This window comes from Lissotriton helveticus, chromosome 7 (genome assembly GCF_964261635.1).
Source record: "Lissotriton helveticus chromosome 7, aLisHel1.1, whole genome shotgun sequence".
Taxonomy (NCBI): Eukaryota; Metazoa; Chordata; class Amphibia; order Caudata; family Salamandridae; genus Lissotriton; species Lissotriton helveticus.
Genome location: NC_136068.1, coordinates 741,333,240 through 741,357,635, shown reverse-complemented (window position 1 = coordinate 741,357,635; position 24,396 = coordinate 741,333,240). Strand labels below are relative to the sequence as shown.

The window sequence follows — 24,396 nt, the reverse complement described above, 5'->3', positions numbered from 1 at the left end:
GGGGTGGCCTTCTACTCTGCGGAAACGCATGTGAGCTCCATTCTACTGGCAGAGGGAGGAGGTGACCTAGCCGCTAGCTGTTTTGTTTTCAATATGGAAACGTAATGAGGAGGTACTACTTATACGAAGATAACTGATGTGCCGCCCCATGAGGATCGAATGTGAATTGCCACCCCCGTTGTGATCTGATATGTCAATGTTTGTATTATTGTTATGCAATAATGAACCGACTGCTCCTGACTAAACACTGCTAATACCAAGCTCCACAGTATATAAATGCTTCATGATTGTTATCCTCTGGTGGTCCATCTACTAAACTGAAAAAGAATAAAAATGGTTCAAATAAAAGAATACAATTTATATTAAGATTGCATTTTCATTATTTAAGAGCATGCAATCAAAAAACAAATGCAGACTAATAGGATAGAACATGCTAGAGATGACATGCTAAACAAGGAGATAAATCATGAACTCTGGGCTTGCTTGCCCTGGCAGTGGGTCATCATAAACAGCAAAGACAGTTAAAATACAAATACGAATATACATATACATATCAAAAACAGGCTGTAAACCCCCTTGAGGTATTTCATGCCGGCAATACAGTCGCTGTTTATATTTCTCATGTGTTTCTTCATCTTGCATTCACTAAAACTTTAGATTTTTCCAGATGTGCCTTTTTCTGTAACTGTCTGGCTGACTCACCTCTAGGTGTTTCGTTGAATTCAGGTTGAGGGTATTCGGGATATAATTGCCCTACATACACAAAGTAATTAATACAAATGATGTGAATACATGGTTTTGTATTAATGACGTTACATTTGTGGAAGCATGCCGCTAGTTTGGCTGTACTGTTGCTTTAAGATAGGTTACGCCCCGCTCGTTGTTTTCTCTTGTCAAGCTGCTCGGTTGCCACTACACTCATTCACTGTGCGGTCTCTACATGACTGTGCCCACACTGACGTCACCAGGAAGAGTTTCCCTCAGCTTACATCAGCTGACGCCCACAGTGCAAACAGCGACTTTAAACAGGGGCATTCCTGGAGCAGGAAAGCAAGAACTCGGTCTGCTGTGCTCGCCCTCCTCCTCCAGGTATTTGCATTTTTTTAATATTACTCAACGATAATGGGGAACTTACTGAAAAATCAAGCAAACAATTCGTGTGTCTGAGGTTGTGAAAATAAAAGGCAGCCAACGGTCTGAATCACGCAGAGCAGGTATGCGGGGCTCCCGTTCACCTAGGGGTGCGTGTTGTTGGCTACTGCTCTAAAGTAATCCAGCACATAGATCTGTTTAATGCTTCAAATGAGCCGGTACTCAGCACTTTTAAATTTTGAGAGGGAGAGTACCAGCACTTTTCAAGAGAAACGTAATACTTTTAATTGGCGAGTACCTGCACTTCTCAGAAACAAAGTAGGTCTATTTTTCCATTTCAAGCACTAGATATGTAACGCATGGTGGGGATAGCTGCATTTTTAGTCATTGTACTCCGTGTTCGAAGTGGACGGGATCGGCAGGACACGGCGTGCGCAGCCCCTACTTTTTTAAATTAATCGAATCCATTCCCGTACTTTTTATTTTTTTTAAATGCGCCCCAGGACGGCAGAAATAGCCAAGGCCAATAGTTAAGACTTGGCCGTTTTGGACGGGCAGGGGGGCAGGGTGGCAGGGAAGGAATAGGACTTTTGTATAGATAGAACTCTAACCACTAGTATATGTACTAAACCTTTGTACATACTACCATTCCTATGTGATTTTTGAGTTTATCTGTTTGTATCTTTCCTTGAGTGACTTTACAACTTGTACATGTGACATTTTTTCCTGTTTATATTTCTTCTTTGAGTGACTTTAAACCTTGTACATTTGCAATTTTTTTCTGTTTGTATCTCTTATGTAACTCATGTAATCCAAAGTCCTTATGTATCGCAGCTGGTTCTTTTGTAAAGCGCTCTGACACCTTCGGGTAATTTTCGCGCTATATAAAATTGCATTAAATAAATAAATAAATAAAATGTACGACTCAGGCATTTAGACTTGGAACTTGCACTCGATTGCGAGTCGCAATTTGCCAGTCGCTAAATGCCATGCACAACAGTGTCAGAGATACTGTTTGCGATTCCCATGGGGTCGCAAATTGCATGCCTCATCAATATTCAATAAAGTTGTTTTTTTAAACGGGATGCATTTAACAAAAAAAATAAAAATTAACATTTTCGTTTCATTTTTTAAGGGCAAGTAGTACCGGGATGCATTTAATTTTTTTTTTAACATTTTCGATTCATTTTTGAAGGGCAAGTAGTGGTCCCTGGGACCACTGCCTGCCCCTAAAAAATATTTTCCCCTGCATTTGCAAAGGGGAAGGGGTCCTCCCTATTTACGAGTGCATTACCACCGTCTTGAAGAGGGTAGTAAATTGCCAGTGTTTTGTGACCGCAATTGCATTCTTACATAGGGTAGCGAGAAGCAATTAGGAAGGGACATCCTTGGAACGCCCCTTCCTAATTGCGAGGCGCAAATCCTATTTAACGAGTCACAAGTCCAGCAGATATAAGGGTGAACAGAGTGTCACTCTTCACCTTCACTGCTGTGTCCCACTGCAATGCAAAATTCCTTGAGAAGTATTTTCCACAGTAGGAAGAAGGAACAGGTCTAAATGTCAGGTTGTGACAGCCCTCTTTCGCACAGTGGTTTGGTGTTGGCGTATTGTCTTTAGATTGGTGTATGGACCACTTATTTACTATTGTTCTAAGGTGCATTTGTGGGTATTTAGGCGCTCAATAAATAGCTATAACTGTCCAGAATAACAGATCACATAAAACAACAATAAGAATGGGAGTTAACAGTGAACTGTGATTAGGGACCAGAATTGTAATGCACAAGAGTTGGCAGGGTGGAGGGCAAAACAGAAAGGGCAGGCATATCCGGTTTCCCCTGGATTTGGGAGGATAAGTGAACATGAGTCATATAGAAGTACATGTGAGTGGGAAGCATTTCTTGACACATTAGACCATTTTAAATTTAATTAACTACAGTGTAAGTAATGAGGTTTGCACTTCTTTAATGTGATACCTTAAGTCTGGTTATAATATGAGGATTGTTTTACCTTATGCGACAGAAATACCCAGATAGGAATGTCTCCCAAGTTCTCATCCATATTTTATTTTTTTGCATTATATATTTTTGTGAAACTCATGATGACTTAGCATAGCAAGTGTTCACATCAATGTTTATTGGTATTATTAATTTAAAGGAAAGGAAGAGAACACAGTTTGCAAGTACTGTATGTTAGAATACAGGAGTTCCTGCGATTGGTAGATCTATACAGGTACTTTGCTCAGTCCCACTGTAGTAACAAGCATTGGCAAAGCCAATAGGTCTCAGCCATGTTGCACACCAGCGTGGCTGCTGTTCAGCCTTGATAAAAGCTAGTGGCATGGAGGAGAGTGGCGTGGAGTAGAGTGTTGTGGAGTGGAGTAGAGTGTTGTAGAGTGGAGTGAGATAGAGTGAAGTGTCGTGGAGTGGAGTGTTGTGTAGTGGAGTGTGGTAGAGTGGAGAGGTGTATTGTAGAGTGGAGTGGAGTATAGTGGTGCAGAGTGAAGTGGAGTGGTGTAGAGGAGAGTGATGTAGAGTGGCATAGAGTGAAGGGGAGTAGATTGGAGTAAAGTGGCATGGAGTGGTTGTAGAGAGAGAGGAGTAGAGCGTCGTAGAGAAGAGGGGCACAAAGTGAAGGGACATAGAGTGGAGCAGAGAGGCAGAGAATGTAATGTCATAGAGTAGAGTGCCAGAGTGGAGTACAGTATCGTACAGTCATAGAGTATCATGGATTAGAGTGGAGTGTTGTAAAGTGGAGGGGCTTAAAGTGTTGTGCAGTGGCATAGAGTGGAGTGAAGTGTGTAGAGCGGAATGTCTTGGAGTGGAGTGTGGTAGAGTGGAGGGGAGTGGAGTGTGGTAGAGTGTAGTGTGGAGTGCTGTTGAGTGTAGAGTGGAATGTAGCAGAGTGGAGTTGAGTGGATTGTCGTAGAGTGGAGTACCATAGAATGGAGTAAAGTGAAAGAGTGGAGTGGAGTGGCATAGCGTGGAGTGTCGTAGAGTGGAGTACAGTGGCATGGAGTGTAGTAGAATGGATTGGAAGAGTGTCATAGAATGGCATGGTATGGAGTGGAGTAGTGTCTCGTAGAGTGGAGTAGCGTGGAGTGGAGTGTGGTAGAGTAGAGTGTGGTAGTGTGGAGTGGCATGGAGTGGAGTAGCATAGAGTGGAGTAAAGTGTCAGAGTGGAGTGACAAAGCATTGAGTGCTGTAGAGTGGAGTGGCAGAGTGTCAGAGTGGTATGGCATAGATTGGAATAGTGTCTCGTGGAGTGGCATACAGTGGAGTAAATTGACGTAGAGTGGAGTGGAGTAGCGTGGTATAGAGTAGAGTGGCGTAGAGTAGAGTAGTATAGACTGGAGTAGAATGGTGTAAAGTGACATAGAGTAGAGTGGCATAAAGTGGAGTGGTGTCAAATGACGTAGAGTCGAGTAGTGTAGAGTGGAGTATGCAAGGTATGGTAGTGCACCACCATTAAAGACAACCCATTTTCAATTGAAATGACCATTATATTTGAACAGACATACAGTTTTACTGATAAAATTCATAACACGCAAACGAGAATGTGTTGAAATGGCACCACCTAGTGTTTTGATCATATTCAAATATTTGTTTCTACTACACTTCAGAACTACAAAAAATTTGCTTCCTTTGTGCTTTCCTAATTCTTATATATTCTGGAATAATTGCACAGTTCATTTAAATGTTGTACGCTAGAAAAAGTCTTTCCTTTCACACACCCAGATTGTCAGATAAAGCCTCTCAGTTTGAAGTCAGAGAAAGAAAAGTAAACACCAAGCTCCCTTGGAAAACAGAGCCTGACATGTGACCTCTATCTTTAAATGCACAGCAAATATGACAAAATAAGAACAACATTTAAAGGTCTTTTACAGAAAGAGAGCGTTCCTGGAAGAATACAATAAACATGCTATGCTCCACAGAGGGACAAAGACATGCTGGAGAGCCTAAAACAAACAGAGCCAGCAAGTAGAAAGCAAGCAAATGTGAGTTACAAACCACAAAGCCAATGGCAAGCAATGGGCAGAATGCATTCTTAGGTCAGCTTTCAGAATGTCCCCAAGACGTCGTTAGCAACCATACAGCTGCAATGTCTGGTCGGCTTCGACCTAAAAATAAAACTTGTGTTATGTATTTTCTCGAAGAAAGCCTAATTATGACTACAAAAAAAATATCACTTTTTAAAGTAAAATAGTGATTGGGTGCACCAACTGTTTTACATTTCCTAATGATGCACTTCTTTCATTATCTACAGGGGATTACATGTCTGCCGAAGACAGGGAAGCCCAGGAAGATGAGCTGCTGGCCCTGGCTAGTATTTATGAAGATGATGAGTTCCAGAGAGCAATGTATAGCCAAGGCGGGCAGATAAAAGTGTGCCTCGAGTTGCCGCAGGACTTCAGAATATTTGTTTGCGGTGGGTTAATTTTGAGTTTTAGACTGTGTCCTAGTTCTGAAATGTAAAACGTCACCTTCTCTCCTTTTTCTTACTTCTGAGTCACATATACTGCTTTCAAATGGATTGAATTCTATCATTAGAAACAGAACTAAAGATTAAAATTAGTCACTGCTATTTAATACATGAGACCTCTTATAAGAGATAAATATGGGGCACAGGGGCTCACAGAAAATGCACCGACTACCTATAAGCTGCTAATTGGGGAAGATGCTAAGGGCTGTCTGTTAAAAGTCGTGGAATCTAGCTCTTATAAAGAAGTCCGCTTCAAGGTGTTAGGGGACAGCCCTTAAGATCTGGGTCGTTCGGTGGAAAAAAGTGGGCCAAGGCAGACTTACTTGGTACATTCCCCTATAGAGGAATTCACTTTTGCTAGATATATTCCATGATACCTGCTTGCTAAGATGGGATAGGCAGGCGTTGTTAAAACTAGGGGAAGGGGTTATTTTTCACGGAGTAGGTCTGGCATCATTTAAAGAGCTCCAAGACAGATTTGATTTAAACCATAGGGATTTCTTCAAATATCTGCAAATCCACATTTTTTTCCATAGGAAAACTGGGAGCCTTACTGGGTTTTCCAGAGAACCACTTCTGGAGCTACTGCTTGGGTCTGGTGGTTATATACAGACTTGTGCTTTAACATCTCAGATGATTTGGAGAAACACAGTAGCAAGTGGCAGCAGAGACTCAACTCAAGTGATCTCTTTTTGTATGTATCCCTCCAGCTCAACCGTACCCTACTCAGCTCCTCTGGGTTGCAGGTGCAGCATTACAAAACAGTCTTTGACTTATATTTCACTCCTGCAAAGATTGGGGTATGGAGGGCATACCCTGCCCTCGGTGCCACGTTCTTGAGCAAGTCTGATCCATATGTTCTGTACATGTCCACTGCTGGATTCAATCAGGCTAGAGATCTCACAATTCTTGGCGGTCGTCCTAGACACTAATTTAGTATTGACTCCACAAATCATGCTTCTCGGTGTGCAAGAGGTAGCAGATGCTGTAGAAAGGGAGGATTTGGTTTTCCTCAGGACGGCAGTTTGTTGTATTTGTGTTGCTTCAGCATGGCTTGGTCCACAACCCCCCGCCTTCCAGCAATGGCGAGATCATTTCTTGTCAGTGTTCGATCTAGCGTCTACACTTTACGAGCATAAAGGTAGGAAGGCTAGGTAGAAGCGAAAGAAAATCTAGGGTCCCCTATTAGACTGGGTAAATTACCTCCAGCAGGTGTGAGACTCAATCATTTGTTGAATTTAGGTTGGCTTGGACCCCTTATGATATTTTAGAAAGGACTCTGTAATTAAAATTATGTATCTGCATGCCTTAAGCACTTTATTGCTCAAGCAATTGTATGCCCTTAGTACTCTAAGAATATGTTTAGGGAGGAGGAGCTTGGCGGGCATCCGAGATGGCCGCTTGAGCACAGCGCTCTCCGGACCCTTGCCGCTCCCGGCATTTTATCCTGGCTGAATCCTGATTTCTTGCAAGAATTCGTGTGGGGGACGTTTGGCTGATTACCCTGGCACTTTTCAGAAATTGATTTGGATCTCGTATTCCTGAGATATGGTGCTCTGAACTTTTGGGCTCCGCCCTTGAGGTGCGCCCGGGACGGGGTGCGGTTCTGTAGCCGTCCTGCAATTGAACAACAACGGCAGGAGATCTGGCCTTGTGGGTCCCCCCTTCCTAAGTTTCGGTTTCGATTCTGTTCCGACTTGGGCCACGGGTGTGGATATCGTGTTGCGGCTGAGACTTGGAGGCAGATCGGCTGTTGGACTTTCATGTGACCTATTTGCTGGCTTGGCGACCTCTACCCGAGTTGTGCCCCCTTTTTAGTGTACTTTTGATCCTGTACTTTGGGTGTCGGGCCCGTCGAACCTGGTGGCTTGTCCTGTGACGCATCTTCAAAATGGCGGGCAGAGGGGACAGAGAGACGCGCAAGACGAAAACACCTCTGCGCGGAGCTCCAGTTCAATCAAATGTCATGGACCGTTATACCCATTCTAAGGGGTCCCCCGGAGCTGCCCTGCCTGGTTCCAGTATAGCGTCCGAACGAGTTTTGGAAGAGTCGGCGGAGCCCTCCCTACAGGATATCATGGGCGCCATCTCGGGTGTGAGGGAATCCATCGGCCTACAGTACGAGGCCTTGGCCCATAAACTTGACACCGTGGCTATTGAGGTGAATCTGATTCGTGCTGATCTCGGCAAGACGAATGAGAGGGTACAATCATTGGATATTAAATCCTCTAGCCTTACGAAGGACGTCTCAGAGCTCCAGACAGAGATCGGAAATCTCCGTCGGGGGAACGACTTCATGACCCGTCGCCTGGAGGATTTTGAAAATAGGGCGCGTCGCTGCAATGTTCGCCTGGTTGGTGTACCGGAGAACCCTGAACCCCACTCGGTGGATCTCCTGGTTGAGGATCTGGTCTTGAACCATCTGGCCCCTTCTGGTCTTACAAAATTTTTCACGGTGGAACGCGCACATCGTGTTCCAGGGGGCAAAGTCAAGCCGGGAGCCCCGCCGAGACCCATTGTGGCGAAGCTTTTTCATTATAGAGACCGGGACGCTATCCTGCAGGCCTCGCGGGTGAAGGGCCCGGTGGCCTTTGAGAATGCTACGGTGAACTTTTACCCGGACTTTTCCCAACAGGTTCAGAGACAACGTATGGAGTTTCGTGGTGCCAAGAAACGTCTTCGGGATCGGGGCCTACGTTACGCCATGCTCTTTCCCACCAGACTTCGGGTCGAATACAATGAGCGTACCCTTTTCTTTGATCGGCCAGATGCTGTTAATGACTGGCTGGACTCATTGCCTGATCGTCCTCCTGAGACTGACTCCGCCGCTCACCCGGGTGGTGCCGAAGGTGGTGTGGAGATCTAACTGTTCGGCTCTTATGTCTTATTTTGTATACACTATCAGGAGTGTTGGCCGGCGTCCCTCTACATTGTGATTATTCTGTCTTTAGTTTGTTATTTTTGTTCTTGCTGAGGTCGGGGGGAGGGTGGAACGGAGACCTTTCCTCCTCCGGGGTCTTTGTGTAGAATAGGGGTTCTTGGGCGACAGGCACACTGCAGGTTGGGGTGGCTCTTTAGCTTTTTGCAGGGGTGCAGGGTGGGGGGTGTTTCTCTTCAGTTTGGGGGAGGGGGGTTGGGAAGTTTTTTCTTTTCTGTGTGTTGTTTTCAAGGCGAATTGCTCCTGTGTTTGCTGCTGTTTCTGATGTCTAGCTCATGGACGAGGGGTCTTGGCTCGGGCGGCTGGGATGGGGGGTAGAGGGTTGAAATTTCTTTCCTGGAACGTTAATGGCCTGGGAGATCGTATTAAGCGCAGTGTTGTCTTAAAATGTATACGACGTTTGTCACCGGACATTGTTTTCATGCAAGAAACCCATTTGATTGGTAATGTTTGTTATGCAATGAATAGATGGGGCTACCGCCTTGTGGCGCACTCGGGGTTTACCTCCGGATCTAGGGGTGTGGGTATTCTTGTTCGAACCTCCCTCCCCCTGGCGATCGATGAGGTGATTCAAGATGATCGTGGGAGATATACTGTCTTGGTGGGTAGATATGAAGGCCGCACCCTATCTCTCTTCAATGTTTATGTTCCCCCGGGTTTGCAGGCTTCTACTTTTACTGATTTGGGCCGTGTTTTGTTAGATCTCTCTTTCTGGCCGGTGATTTTAATTCGGTGCTTTCCGGCCTTCACGATCGCCATCCCCCTAGAGATACCCCGCAGGCTCAGCAGTGGTTGGGTGGGTTTCTAGACACCTTTGGCCTTGTGGACTGCTGGCGACTGTTACATCCTACTCAGCTCCAATACACCTTCCATTCTGGGGCTCATGGCAGTCTGTCTCGGCTGGATTATTTCCTGATGCCCGCGGCCCAATCATCGGCGGTTCGTGAGATTTTACATTTGCCAAGGGGTATTTCTGATCACTCGCCGCTCTGGCTTCGTTTCGAGGTTGGGGTAGAGGCGGCGGGCCGAGTGGCTCCCATTAACCCTTGGTATCTTTCCTCCCCTGAGACTCGTACCCTCTTGCTCAAGTCCATGGATGCATATTTCCTGGAAAACGAGGGGTCGGTCTCTTCGGCTGTGTCCCTGTGGGAAGCCTTTAAAACTGTGATTCGTGGACAGGCCCTTTCCTTGATTGTTGAAGCTAAGAGGGCTGGGAGGAGGGAGGTGGTGGACCTCGAGGGGGAGATCTCTGCTTTGGAAGTCGAGTTGGAGTCTGGTGTCACGCCTGAGAAACTCCATGCCCTGGGTCTAAAACAGTTTGCATATAAATCCCTGGTCACTGACGCTGCGAAGGTGATGTTTCGTGAGCAGCAGGGCAGATTGTACGATGTGGGTGACAAGGCGGGCAAACTCCTAGCGTGGTTGGACAAGAAAGAAAGAGTTAATCGTGTGGTGCCCGTGATTCAGTCTGCGAGTGGTGAGAATGTGATTGATCCGACTGCCATTGTTGATCGTTTTGCGGAATATTTCCGTGTGGTATATGCTCCCGTGTCTGTGAGGGATGTTGCCGACTCCCGCCTTCTTCTGCGTGATATCACTTTGCCCTGTGTCACCGACTTGGACCGTATTGCTTTGGACTCCCCTTTTACGAATGATGAGATAGCCACTGCAGTACGTTCGCTCCGTTCGGGCAAAGCATTGGGCCCGAACGGTTTGCCTATTGAGTTGTACAAGTTGCGCCCCGATAAGGTGGCGCCGTATCTTCGCGCCATGTTTTTAGAATCTCGTGAGCGGAACGTACTTCCTTATGATCAGCGTCTGGCGACAATCGTCGTCATCCCCAAAGAGGGTAAACCGCGTGACCTCTGTTCCTCGTATAGGCCCATATCCCTATTAAATGTTGAACCTAAGGTATTGGCTAAACTTTTGGCGACCCGTCTCCTTTCGGTTCTCGGGGATTTGGTCCATCCGGATCAGTCTGGCTTTATCCCGCATCGAAACACTGCTCTGAATTTACGTCGCCTCCACGGCGTGCTTGCGAGGGCGGGGCTTTTGACTGAACCGGCCATTTTGGCGTCCCTGGATGCCTCCATGGCCTTTGACACTGTGGAGTGGCCCTATTTGTGGGCGACTCTTGAGAAATTCGGATTCGGGTGCGAGTTTATTAGCTGGGTTAAACTATTGTACGCGGAACCTCTGGCGCAAGTTGTAGTGAACGGTAGAGTGTCGGCTCCCTTCTCCTTGGGCAGGGGTACCCGTCAGGGTTGCCCCTTGTCCCCTCTGTTGTTTGCGCTCGCTCTTGAACCGTTGGCGGCCTGGCTCCGTTGGGAACCATCCCTTAAGGGGATTCGTTGGGCCCCGGACTTCGAAGACCGCGTCTCGCTTTATGCGGACGACATCCTCTTGTATCTTACTTCCCCTCGCAAGTCTTTATCTGTTTTATTTGACGTTCTTGCGTCCTTTGGCGCTAACTCAGGCCTCGTCATCAACTGGTCTAAGTCCTGTGTATACGTTTTATCTGGTATCTTGCCTCCGTTGCCGAGTAGACTTCCTCTTCGGGTGGTCCGGGATGGCTTCAAATACTTGGGGGTTTTTGTTACCTTGGACCCGTCCCTTCGTTTTGATCGTAATCTCCTTCCCCCGTTGCTTAGGCTCCGTTTGGACGTTGCCCGTTGGCGCAAACTTCCCTTGTCTCCCCTGGGTCGAGCGGCCCTGTTTAAGATGATGTCACTACCGCGGTTTCTCTACGCTCTCCAGAATTATTATGATCCTATCCCTAAGGCCTATTTTCGGGAGATTGAGAGCCTTCAGAGGCAACTTATTTGGGATGGGCGCCCGCGCATTGCTCTCGCGAAACTTTCCATCCCGTGGTATGATGGGGGCATGGCGCTCCCCGATGTTAAGAGATACTACTGGGCTTCCCATCTGTCCGCTATTAATCACGCTATGTTCTCGCCAGGTCGTAATCCGGCGTTTGAGATGGATAAACTTCAGCTTCCGGGAGGTGACTTTAACAGAGTGCTCTATTCTCGCTCCGCTGGGCGCCATCTTGTGGGACCTACTTTGATTGCTTTGACGGTTTGGCGTGCCGCGAATGTGAGCCTGGGCTGGGAGGGTCGCTTGACGTTGGCGACGCCGCTTTATGCTTCAGAACGTCTGGGCGGTCTTTGGTCTTCCAAGGGTTTTGACCGTTGGGACTTGATTGGGATCTCTAAGGTGGGGGATGTGTACTCTAAGGGTTCTGTGCGCCCGTTTCAGGCCCTCCAGGCTGACTACGGCCTGAGTAGTCGGGAATTCTTTCGTTATTTACAGGTCAGGCACGCTTTGGTTTCGGTATTTGCTCCTGGTGAGATTCCGCCTGACTCTTCCCCCCTTGAAGACCGTATCCTTGACGAACATCTTCCTGATAGCACTATCTCCCTGATCTATAAAAAGTTGATTAACAATCGGACTGACTTATTGGCCCGACTTCGGGAACAGTGGGTGGGAGATGGGTTGGAACTTGATGATGAGGATTGGCAATCGGCCCTCTCCTCCCCGAAGGAGGTGGCTATCCCGGCTCGACTCCGTCTGGTCCAATTGAAGATCCTTCATCGGGTGTACGTGACGGGACCGCGACTGATGGTGATGGGCTTTTCCTCCGATGGATTGTGTAGGCGTGGATGTGGTTTGCGTGCTACTTTCCTGCATATTCTTTGGGAGTGCCCGATGGTGGCTGCTTATTGGGTGGCGGTGCTTGATCTGATGACTGTGGTGACAGGGATGTCCTTGCGTCCGGAACCTCGTCGCTGTCTTTTGAATGTTTGGGAGCCCACTGACTATTCGGTGGCACAGACTAGATGGGCCACCCTGGGCTATATGATTGCGAAGCGAGATATTGTGCAACTCTGGGGGGCCTCCAGGCCCCCTGCCCTCTCGCAATGGGAGGATAACATGGATTGGTCCATGTTCCGTGAGAAAACTGTCTATGTGGCCAGGGGCAGACCCAGGGCATGGGTGAAGGTATGGGGTCAATGGAATGAATACCGTGGCGACATTTGTACTCCTCCCCTTGTGGACACTATCGAGATTACCCTGTCTCCTTAGGCTAGCGTTCTCGGAATCTTCGTATAGGGACTGAGCTGGTGTTTCCGGCTCCCCCCCCCTTCTTCCTGATCTCTGCGCCCCTCTCCCCCCCCCCCCCTCCGAACTCCTTAGTGCTTAGAATTTTGCTACTGCACTTCCGTTGCTGTCCCCCCCTTGCGTCCCTTGGGCTGACCTTCAGTGATACACTCTCGCCTTTTTTGTATGTTTGTTCTTTTATATACATAAAACCTGTTTTTTGTTCTGTATATAATGTGGAGTATTGCATTGTTGATTGACTGTTACCTCTGCGGGCATGTATGATATGTGTCTACTCCTTTTTAGCGGCTGGCCCGTGTGGTTGTAGGCCCATCCTTGTACCTTCTTGCTTGCTCAAATAAAGGTTTTTAAAAAAAAAAAAAAAAAAAAAAAAGAATATGTTTAGGCGGATATAGTTCTTATGACATTATGATATATTTCTTTCTTACTAAATGGTATCGGCTATACTGCATTTATGAGCCTGGATTTTAGACATATATGCTTTAGTAGCTTTTATATCTATTTAGGCTACAAATGATGTATATATGTTTTTATCTAGTATCAACACTTTTCATTGGGATGTTGGCAGTGATCTTTATTCTTCGCTGAGTATAATATGTTTAGCCAAGCACTTTAGAATTGAGTTAAAATGCTTTTCTGATTATTTTTTGTATTTGAAGAGTATGACGCATTGTATTGTGATTTTTTGCACTATATGCATTGTATTAATCGATTTGGATTTTAGATATACATGCCCTAGTAGCTTTTGCATTCACTATGATATGAATTATTGTTATATGTTTGTCTATTTCATCCTTGAATGTCCATTTTCACTGTGCATGTCCCCCCTCCTCCATGTTCCCCTATAATGATGAATTATATATTAAAAAGCATCTACAAAAATATTTAATAAAAAAGAAACAGAATTAAAACAAAATGAAACAGACATTAAGGCATGCACTGTTCATCAGGCATAGATAGATCCTGTGTCTTACTACCTTGTGGCTATGGCTACAAGATTCAGATGTTGTTCTAGTGAGAGGGGCTTAGGGTCATATGGAATTTTGGTGGGAGATATTTATACATGATAGGGTATTGTACAGTTTTTGTTTTAAGCCTGTGTTTTTGCAGTCTATGCTCTTACCATAATTTGTTTCACAAGTTACCACCTTTCTGTGCTTTGTGGATCCGCTCTGCCCTCGCAATACTTTTTGGTGTCATTTCTAGGGATTCAGTGTTTGACTGTTTCTAGTTAAGTTGCAATTATTTCAGGACTGAATCTTTGCTGGGTTTTGGGGGTTTTGGGAAATAGGAGCAACAAAATGTCCCTAATGACTTCAATGTCACCTGTCGCCCTAAAAGTGATTACATCTAATTGGAAGAATTTAGGCAGCTTTCTCTACAGAATGGGTACTCCCAAACATTTTACTAGGGGCCAAAACGTTCAGTTTGTGATGAGACCACACCAAGGGCCACATTGATGCCAGTAGGGTGGCGGTTGAGTGAGGGGGGTTCAAGGGGGATTGGCAGTAAGGTGGGTGTAGGGTAAGGGACAACAAACTAGTAATTCCAAATTGTTTATCGAACGAGGGCGGCACAGGGAATAACAACTATTTCTTAAAAGAACCCTCACATATCAACCTAGTTGATGACATGCTTCATCCTGGGGTTCACACCCGAGCAGCTGAATGCCTCTCGGGTGTGCTACGATGCCTGATTACAGCGGAGCTGGTTTTTTCAGTGCAAGGTGAGTGAACGAGTGAATGATAAAAGTGCCTTGACTAATCCTAAGAAATTTTTAATATTGGAGTAGTCAGGCAAGATTAAAAGTGAAAATTGGATGGGTTTTTGTGTTGGATTGACCAATGGCATCCACAAGTGATAGAAGTGATAGTGATCGGTCTACATGTTTCAGCCTCAATATGCCAATTTATGAGGCTTTCTTCAGGACCAATCCTGCCACGGTGGTATGCACTCGCTAAGGCGCACCCTTCCCTGTGGCAGTAATAACCGCAAACTTACGGTTGACCTTTCAGCGTTGTCTTAAAGAGAATGTGTTTAAGTTCTGGAAGACAAAAACAGAAATGCGCAAATATCCAGGTCAAATACTTGCTTCAGAATAGAACTGAGTCAATGCAAAGCAACTAGCATAACCTTTTGCTGACATACATGCTTTTATGTAGGCTCTAGTATCTATAATGCCTATAGTGAAGTGCATATATTAAGCACTAATATGACCGATAATTTCTTTTATGTATTTGGAGGGTATACAGGACTATTCTAAGTCCAAGGACAAGAAGTTGCTCATTAAATACACCTTCCACGTGCAAAATTGTTCATCTTTAAGCGAGTATTTGACCTGGTTATTTACAGATTTCTGTGGTCTTCTAGAACTTAAACACGTTCTCTTTCAGACAACGCTGAAAGGTCATCCGCTCGGGTGGGAACCCCATGATGAAGCATGTCACCAACTAGGTTGGTGAGTGAGGGTACTTTTATTAAGAAATAATTGTTATTCCCTGTGCTTCGTTTGATAAAACAATTCAGAATTACTCCTTTGTTGATTAAGTATAGACAGTAAGGGGACCAGGAGTGGTTCCCTTATACCCTTTCTCTCTTTTTGTTTAAGTTTAGTTTTTTGTAGGGTAAGTGAACCATATACATCTAGTGACTGAATTGAACAATGTAAAACCAGAAAACATAGAACTAATCCCAGCGTCCCCACTTTACCAAATTGTGTGATCCTAGGCAATTGCTTTATTTCATTTTCCCTCTTTTTTCTTCATTATCACCTATAAGAGGGTCTCAAAATACATGACTTCAGGATGTGCGCTGTACAAAACCTTCTCCTGTGTTTGATTTAATTATCTATAATGTTGTTCATGTATAATAGGAACCCAAGCTAGGCAAAGAGTGCACATAACTGACTTGCCGTTTTAGTTCACTATTGAAATATTGTCAGGGTGGTTGGGAAGAATTCATATTTCTAAATTCATGTTCGAAAACTTATCACTTTTACATTAATATTTATCAAAGCACTCATATAATCTGATGTACTGAAGTGTTAATGAAATGCATTTTTGAATTTTGAAGAGACTTTGTCATAGTTTTATACTTTTGATGCACGATGTCTTTAAAAATGAAGGTGTTCCTAAAGTTAAGTGATGAAGGACTCCCTAGTTACATCATTTCTTTAGCATCAATAAACCTTTAAAAAAATGCTGACCTGTTTATTTAACATATTTTTATTGTTAGTGCTGAGTCGAGTAAACAGCAGTCCAGTGCTGCTGTTGATCAGGGGGCCCTGAGTCGAGTAAACAGCAGTCCGGTGCTGATGTTCATCAGGGGGTCCTGAGTCGAGTAAACAGCAGTTCAGTGCTGCTGTTGATCAGGGGGCCCTGAGTCGAGTAAACAGCAGTCCAGTGCTGCTGTTGATCAGGGGGTCCTGAGTCGAGTAAACAGCAGTACTGTGCTGCTGTTGATCAGGGGGCGCAAGTTGAGTAAACAGCAGTACAGTGCTGCTGTTGATCAGGGGGTCCTGAGTCGAGTAAACAGCAGTAATGTGCTGCTGTTGATCAGGGGGCCCAAGTCGAGTAAACAGCAGTACAGTGCTGCTGTTGATCAGGGGGTCCTGAGTCGAGTAAACAGCAGTCCAGTGCTGCTGTTGATCAGGGGGTCCTGAGTCGAGTAAACAGCAGTACTGTGCTGCTGTTGATCAGGGGGCCCAAGTTGAGTAAACAGCAGTACAGTGCTGCTGTTGATCAGGGGGTCCTGAGTCGAGTAACAGTAATGTGCTGCTGTTGATCAGGGGGCCCAAGTCGAGTAAACAGCAGTACAGTGCTGCTGTTGATCAGGGGGTCCTGAGTCGAGTAAACAGCAGTACTGTGCTGCTGTTGATCAGGGGGCCCAAGTCTAGTAAACAACAGTCCAGTCCTGCTGTTGACCAGGGGGCCCCGTGTAAAGGTCAGGAGGGCTGCATGCGGCCCCCGGGCCGTACACTGAGTATCAATGCTCTACAGGGATCATTCTCCTGATTTAGAGCTTGTTGGATGGGTTACTCCATCAGAAGCGTGATGGATACCCCATCCACTTTATTGCAAGAGCATCATCTCCTATGAAACTCGAAATAAGCCATATAGGATATCTGTCATGTTTGTGATGAAGTGCCCTTCCCCCAAACCCTAAATCACACTTTTTGTCACTTGCATCACATAAAAGGAGAGAACAAATTGCTGATTACATCCAACTCAGATACAGCATATAAATTCATTTAAATTTATGTAACAAAGAAATCCTATCCGTGAACAGATCTTAAATATAAGCAAGAGGATTCTGCACGATTGATTTTAATTCAAACAGAGACCCATATTTTACATTTGAAATGCTGAGGAACTGTATCATCCACTTTTTATCAAGCATACAGGAGAATACTTTTAAACATGTCTATTCCATGCCTTTCTCCTGTTACACAAGTAGCAAAAGTGGTGCAAATGGATTTCCACTTCTTTTTGTTGTTTCTTTTCAACCTGTAAATTTTTTTGTGATATGGCCCACTACTGTCAAACAATACAAGGAAAGCTAACATGCTTGGGGCAGTGGAGACACACAGATAACATATAACATATGTGTTTACAGTAGTGTTTCCCCAACTATGGGGCTTCGCAAGCCAATTTTTGGTGGATCGCCAAAGTCCATGTAATAAATAAAGACGCCTTTAAAAGACAAAGATCTAATGTCAGGCTATTTCTTCTGCTGCTTACTTTTTCTTAACATGGGATTGGTGTTTACAAACTCCTCTCACCATGTGGTCAGAGAAAGAAAAGTAAAGTGAATTAAGTGACATTCTGGCTGGAGTACATAAAGCGTGGCAGGAAATGAAAGGCTGTAGACTGCAATGTGTTCCTAACAAACAGCAAAACGTAAATACATGTAAGTGTGATGGAAACAAAGATTTTAAAAGGATCAGAGTAAATCAAGACACTTTACTTGGTGATGCAAAAATAATCAATATTCACTGCAACCTGATTTACACACATTATCATTTGTGTGCAATATAGTTTTATCTATAAGACTGTATGTCTGTGGAAATGTAATGATCATTTAAAAGGAAAATGAGTTGTCTGCAAATGACAATGCGCTACCACATGATGCTTTAGTTACATTAAACCTCATGTCCGTACAGCTATGTGGGTTCGCAAAAGTTTGTCATACTAAAAAGTGGGTCTTGGGTCTAAAAAGTTAGGGAAGCATTGGTTTAAAGTGTATATCATAGCAGTCTGTGGTGTATATGTAGTAGGTTTAGTATTCACAGAATGTATCATAGCAGTCTGTGGTGTATAAATAGTAGTTTTAGAATTCACAGTATGTATCATAGCAGTCTGTGGTGTATATATAGTAGTTTCAGTAATCACAGTATGTATCATAGCAGTCTGTGGTGTCTAAATAGTAGTTTTAGTATTCACAGTATGTATCATTGCAGTATGTGGTGCGTATTCTTAGAGTTTACAGTATATATCATAATTCTGTGGCGCATATATAGTAGTCATAGTGTTTACAGTATATATCATAATAGACTGTGGTGTGTGTATATATAGTAATCTTAGCGTTTACAGTATGTATTTTAGCAGTCTATGGTGTATAATTAGATTTCTTAATGTTTACCGAATATATCATAGCAGTATGTGGTGTATATTTAGTAGTCTTAGTGTTTACAGTATATATCCCAGCAGTATGTGGTGAATATTTAGTAGTCTTAGTGTTTACACCATATATCCCAGCAGTCTGTGGTGTGTATATATAGTAGTCTTAGTGTTTACAGTATATATATCCTAGCAGTCTTTGGTGTATATATAATAGTCCTAGTGTTTCCAATATATATCATGTCAGTCAGTGGTGTAAATATAGTAGTCTTAATGTTTATAGTATACTAGCAGCCCGTCCCGACCTTGTCCGGGAGCAATCAGGCTTCCCCGACCCCCGCCCGCTCCGACATTGTGCAGCAGCCCGGCCCCCCGCCCGCCCTGACATTGTCAAGCAGCCTGGGCCCCAGCCCGCCCCGTGCCCTGCCTGCCCCGACCTCCTCCTGCCCGGAGCCTTACCTCAGCCGCCGCTACCCCCCCGCACTCCTCATTTCACCGCACATTGTGCAGCAGCCCGGCCCCCCCGCTCGCCCCGACATTGTCAAGCAGCCCGGGCCCCTGCCCGCCCCGTCCCCCGCCTGCCCCGACCCCCGCCTGCCCCGACCTCCGCCTGCCCGGAGCCTTACCTCAGCCGCCGCTCCTTCCCCCTGCTCCTCATTTCACTGCTCCGCCGCTCCTCACCGCTTACCGCTCCTCCCGCCTTTCCGCCGGTCCTCACCGCCATTCCGCCGTTCGTCACCGCTCCTCCCCCGCGCCATGTCCGCCGCTCCTCCTTGCGTTCCTGGACGCCTTTCCTTCCCGCGCTCCTGACGTCAGCACGCAGGTCGCGGCCGGAGCTACTTCGAAGGGACTGCTTTTTTTTTAATGTAAATTTTCTAAATAACGTTTGTTTTAAAAATTTATATAGCCTATAACCATCTACACACCTTGACGATTCTAACGGTGTATCGGGTGTGTGGATTGGCGCTGTGGTTCCCGAGTTTACCCGCCTCAAAGGTGCAACGTTCTTCCTTTATAATAGTAGTATAGATATCTTAGCAGTCTGTGGTGTGAATATATACCAGCCTCAGTGTTTACAATATATCATAGCAGTCTGTGTTGTATATATTGTAGTCTTAGTGTTTACAGTATATATCATAACAGTCTGTGGTGTATATATAGTAGTCTTAGGAGTCACCTTTGTCTTTATAAGCCTCTTTCCCCACCTTTCTAGCATTTTGTCATTTTTCATGAGGTAACACAACCAGGCGACAGGGAAGCTTTAATCTAAGACATATAGTGATACATATGGATATAGTTTTGCACACTTTACCATTATCTGCAATACTGATATAATATATTCATTAAAATATCCTGTCAAATGATAGACTGCAACACTGTATTATATTTAAATGCATTGCTTATCATTGATTTCCTGGACCCTAACAACGTTACTTCATTTTCCAATCTTTTATTTACACAGGCGATGAGGGGAAGAATTCTATCGAAGGCGACTTTGAAGTTTGCTTTTTGCCTCCAGTTCTGCTTACGTTTGAACTCCCAGCTGATTACCCATCAGCCTCTGCTCCTGTGTTTATGCTCAGCTGCAAATGGCTCACACCAATGCAGGTTCGACCGAAACCCTATTTCTTTTAAGTTACCAATGAAATAACATGTTGATGAATTACAGATAACGTGAAGCACTAGAAATGTTTTTTTTACTTACTCTATTCCAAAATACTTTTTATGGTAGCATGTATTGAATACTGAGGGCCATTCTTCTTAAATGATTGATGTAATATCTTGAGGTATGTAGCCTAACGTCATCTAGAATCTAGAACATGTTTAAGACAGTCGAAAAGGTTTTCCTTAATAATGTACATAAGTGTGATGGGCAAAATATATTTAGCTTTAGGAGTTGATTATAGTGCGCTGCCCTTCAGGGGCGAGGAAATAGAGGGGATACAAAGTTCTTGTCACTGATCTTGAAAAGATTTGCTCACTAACTTAATCGAGAAAAATCTGCTGCTAACTCTAAATTTTTTATCACAATATATTTTGAGAAAGAAATAGTTCCTACTCTATCCCTAGTTTACATCCCTATTTTCAAAGTACACAGTTCTTTAGTACATCCTTTTTTACATTAACACATTAGCCTTCTTTTCTACTTATACCTTCCAAGCCGTCATAAAGCAAAAACATGCAAATTGCCTAGGCTGAATTGCATCATTAAATTTACACATGAGCAGACATTAGGTAAAACCCTTTGATCCATCCGGATCCTAGTTCGCCCTCTACCTATCCAATGAGTTCTAAGCCTACCACAGCTCCCTTCACCAATGTGCCTTGAGCTCTGAAAAAGTGAATCAAGGCTCATCCACCTTCCACTTCAACCTGCTGAGATACCACAACAGTCTGCACTCTACCACACCTAAACACTACACTGGCTGCCAGTAGAGAAAAGAGCCAAATTTAAGGCAATGTGCTATTGCCACCGCATATTAGCGCAAAGAAGCCCTAAATACCTGCAACCTCTGCTGACAAAATATGCCCCTGGACGTACCTTAAGATCTACTGACCAGGCCCTGGCGAAAATACCCAGAATCTTCAAAGCCCGCTCCGGAGCACACTCCTTTGGGTTCCTGGCGGCAAAAACCTGGAATTCCCTGCCAAAAACCTTAAGAACGGAACCCAACGAAAAAGTGATCCGCAAACAGCTAAAAACCTGGCTATTCTCCAACGTATAAGATAACATGAGTACCCACCGCCTTAAACCTCTTCTCTATCCATGCCTTAGCGCGGGGACACACCGATGGTGTAACCAGGCGCTCTACAAATGAATAAATATAAATATATAATATAAACAAAGCACACCACTTACAGTATTTATCTGATTAATTATCACACTCCTAATTCATCACAGTCACCTCTGCTATACATACCAATATCAATATCCCATCTAATACATGAAGCCAGCAATTAAAAGTACCTTCTCAAAATCACCATATTCAAATAGTACGCCGAATTCCCAAGAGAAACTCAATCAACCTCAACTTAAGGTTACATTACTGTAGCTCCACAATCAGCTTCTATATTTTTTCATAGCAACTATACCTTAAGGAAGCCTGGGTTCTTGATTCATTCCCCTACCTTATTTGATAAGCATAGGAGACCCTTCTTTTGTATCAGAGCAAATTAGTGGATGCTGCATTCTGATTTGTGACTTGGTGTGGGCTTATAGGATAGCTGTATTTGAGAATGCCTGTATTACATGCATCTTGGGGGTGGAGAGGGGATCACTATCCACATCCCTAAGAGAGAAACAGGAGCAGCCATATTGACTCTCAGGATCATCCTAAGCCTCTGATCCTTTGGGCCAGATCATGGCTGAACCTTGCATAGAAGCAATTTGTATTACATTTCGGAATAACGTATCCAGAAATATTGCCTGAAATACATATGTTGTCCTAAATAATGCTAACAAACCTATCACCCTATTGGGGCTAGATTTCCTGCTATTAACTCTGGTCAGACAATATTTTTTATACAATATTTAAGACACAATATTTATCTCAGATGAAACTCCAACAACCATATTCTTGTTCCACACTATAGTGGCTGTGCCAAAGTAAAGCTTGTCTGGGAAAGCTGGATTCCCCGAGTTTCTGGGAAATGGGCAGAACTGGGAGATAAAAAGTTGTTATAATGAAAGAGAGGTCTAAGTCAGTCAACTTGAAGTGACTGGTGCCAAGGTGGCCACAAATTGTTTGGTCATATTCTACTTTGATTTAAAGTCACTAAGTACTATGACAAGTTTTTGGATAGTACGTATACACTAGACTCTAGGGGTCAGATGTAGGTAAATCGATTTTACCGATTCTAAAATACCGAATTTTACCGAATCGGTATTTTAGAATCGGAAAATGGGATGTAGGTAAAAAATCAGTAAAAAATACCAAATCGGTAAAATTCGGTATTTGACAATCGGAACTTACCGAATCGGTATTTACCGAATCGGTATTTACCGAATCGGTATTCCCCATTCATTCCTATGGGCCAAAAGGCCCATAGGAATGAATGGGGAATACCGATTCGGTATTTACCGAATCGGTAAATATCGATTCGGTAAATTCCGAATCGGAAAGCTAATAAAAGTGAAACTCAAGTAGGCAGCCAATCAGGTGCCACCACCCTCCCCCTCCCTACCAGGACGTGGCTACACAGGCAGCTGCAACTAATTAGAAGCTTCTGGAAAGGCAGTTGGAGCTGAGCAGAGTGCAGGAGCATCAGAAAGGGTTTGGAGCACTTTTAAAAGTGAAAAATGACAAGCAGCCAAGAAAAAGAGCAGCCTGAGAGGAGGAGGAAACTGAAATTCAGCAGCATGGAGCTGCAGGTCCTTGTGGAGGAGGTGGTCAAGGTGCACCACAAATTGTTTGGCAGGCAGTCCCTCACTGTGGCTGAATCAGGCAAAAGAAAAATCTGGCTGGACATTATGGAGAAAGTGAATGCCGTGGTGGTGACCACCAGGGACATAGAGGACCGTAAAAAATGTTTTTATGACCTGAGGAGCCAAACCAAAAAGAAAATGGTAGAACAACACAAGCAGGCATCAAAAACAGGCGGAGGCAAGAACCCAGCACCCCCGCTGACTGACCTGGAGGAGATGGTGGCCTCAACCGTAGAATCAGACAGCGTCTGCGGACTGGGAGAAGTAGACAGCTCGGCCACAGCTGCAAGCAAAAAAGGTAAGACCAATGCACTGCATTCCCCCCAATAGCAACACCCTTACCTGTACCCTTAGTGGGCAAGTGAACCCAAGTCCAGTACTGCTAGCAATATACAGGGCCAATGCATGATGCGATATGTAGACAGGAAATGTAAGGACATGTCATACAGCACACCAACCAACAAGTTCATGTAATGACTGCATACAGAACATGGTCAATGTGAAAATTATTTAATTGTAGTGACAGTGAGACAGTAGCGCTTAGCTAATGTACGCTCATATGTCCACAGGTGAAACGTCTCGCAGGCGCTCGCAGGAGGCTGAAGGGACACCACCTGAGAGGGAGGAGAGTCAGGATGCAGGACAAAGTACCCCCAACGTACCACAGGAGAAAGCTGCATCAAGTAGCCATCCACCTGCCCAAGACACAGAAATGGCCCAAGAATTGCTGGCGTCCCCTAGCAGATCCCAGTCCCCTCTCCTGCTGTCATCACCAGATATGCCAGCATCACAGCATGATGTGATACCCCCATCACAACCAGGCAGGAGGCATGTCGTGGCTCCACTCCCCGATTTGGAGTCTGTAGCAGCTGACATGGAGGGTGACGGACAACAGAACTTGCCTGTAGCAGTGAGCCCTGGCACAACACACTCCAGTGCAGGGATGGCCCATAGTACTGCAAGACGCCGCAGAGTGCAAGAACGGCCAGCAGATGCACCAGTTGAGGGTCAAAGTGTGTTCCTTGGTCTGGAGGGGAGCATGGTGCGGATACAAATGATGCAGGGAAGAGCCATCCAGGCATGCCAACGACAGCTGAGGTCCCTGAATAGTAACATTGGAGAGATAGGAAAGGGCATCAGTGAGATGGTACAGGTCAACAAGGAGATGGTACAGGTCAACAAGGAGATGGCAGCAGGGATGTGAGGAATCAACAACTCGGTGCAGCTACTATGCAGAAAAATAGACAATGATTTTGCTGCAAGGCACAGGGATAGGCGTCGTGCACATGTCCAAAGTACAGCCATCAACCGCCTGGCCACTGCCACATCCCTGTTATGCAGGAGAAGCTCCAACATGCAGGAGGCCATGACACAAAACACAAATGAGGTCACTAGGGGCATGGGCAGGATGACCAGCGCTCTTGAGGCACTGTTGAATGCACAAACTGCACACACAGCTGCTCTGGATGGGCCTATAAGTGAGGAGAGCACGAGCAGGAGCAGCATTGGGAGCACCCCTGTAACTGAAACTAGGAGGAGCAGGCGCCATGCTGAGGCCACAGGCCAGCAAGACAGTGAGCAGGTTGAACAACCTACTAGTGTTACTGGGAAGCGAGCAAGGAAATAACTTTCACAGTTCATGGTGAACTTAACCAGAACTGAGAGCATTGCAGTTAAATGCTTTTTGTTGCACTTTTGTGCTTTAAAAACCAACGTCATT

General features: G+C 44.9%; 1 protein-coding gene across 2 annotated transcripts in view; it reads left to right on the top strand.

Annotated features, from left to right (window-relative positions):
• Positions 1-914: 914 nt before the first annotated feature.
• The window catches only part of LOC144769074 (E3 ubiquitin-protein ligase RNF14-like), a 189,934-nt gene continuing 166,452 nt past the window's right edge, over positions 915-24,396 (top strand). The window contains exons 1-3 of one of the 2 annotated variants that reach the window (XM_078653074.1): positions 915-1,089; positions 5,357-5,518; positions 19,713-19,858. In XM_078653074.1, the coding sequence (XP_078509200.1) occupies positions 5,365-5,518; positions 19,713-19,858 (300 nt within the window). In that variant the 5' untranslated portion in view covers positions 915-1,089; positions 5,357-5,364. Of the gene's footprint in view, positions 1,215-5,356; positions 5,519-19,712; positions 19,859-24,396 lie in introns of both variants that reach the window. The other variant, XM_078653075.1, reaches the window with a different exon arrangement.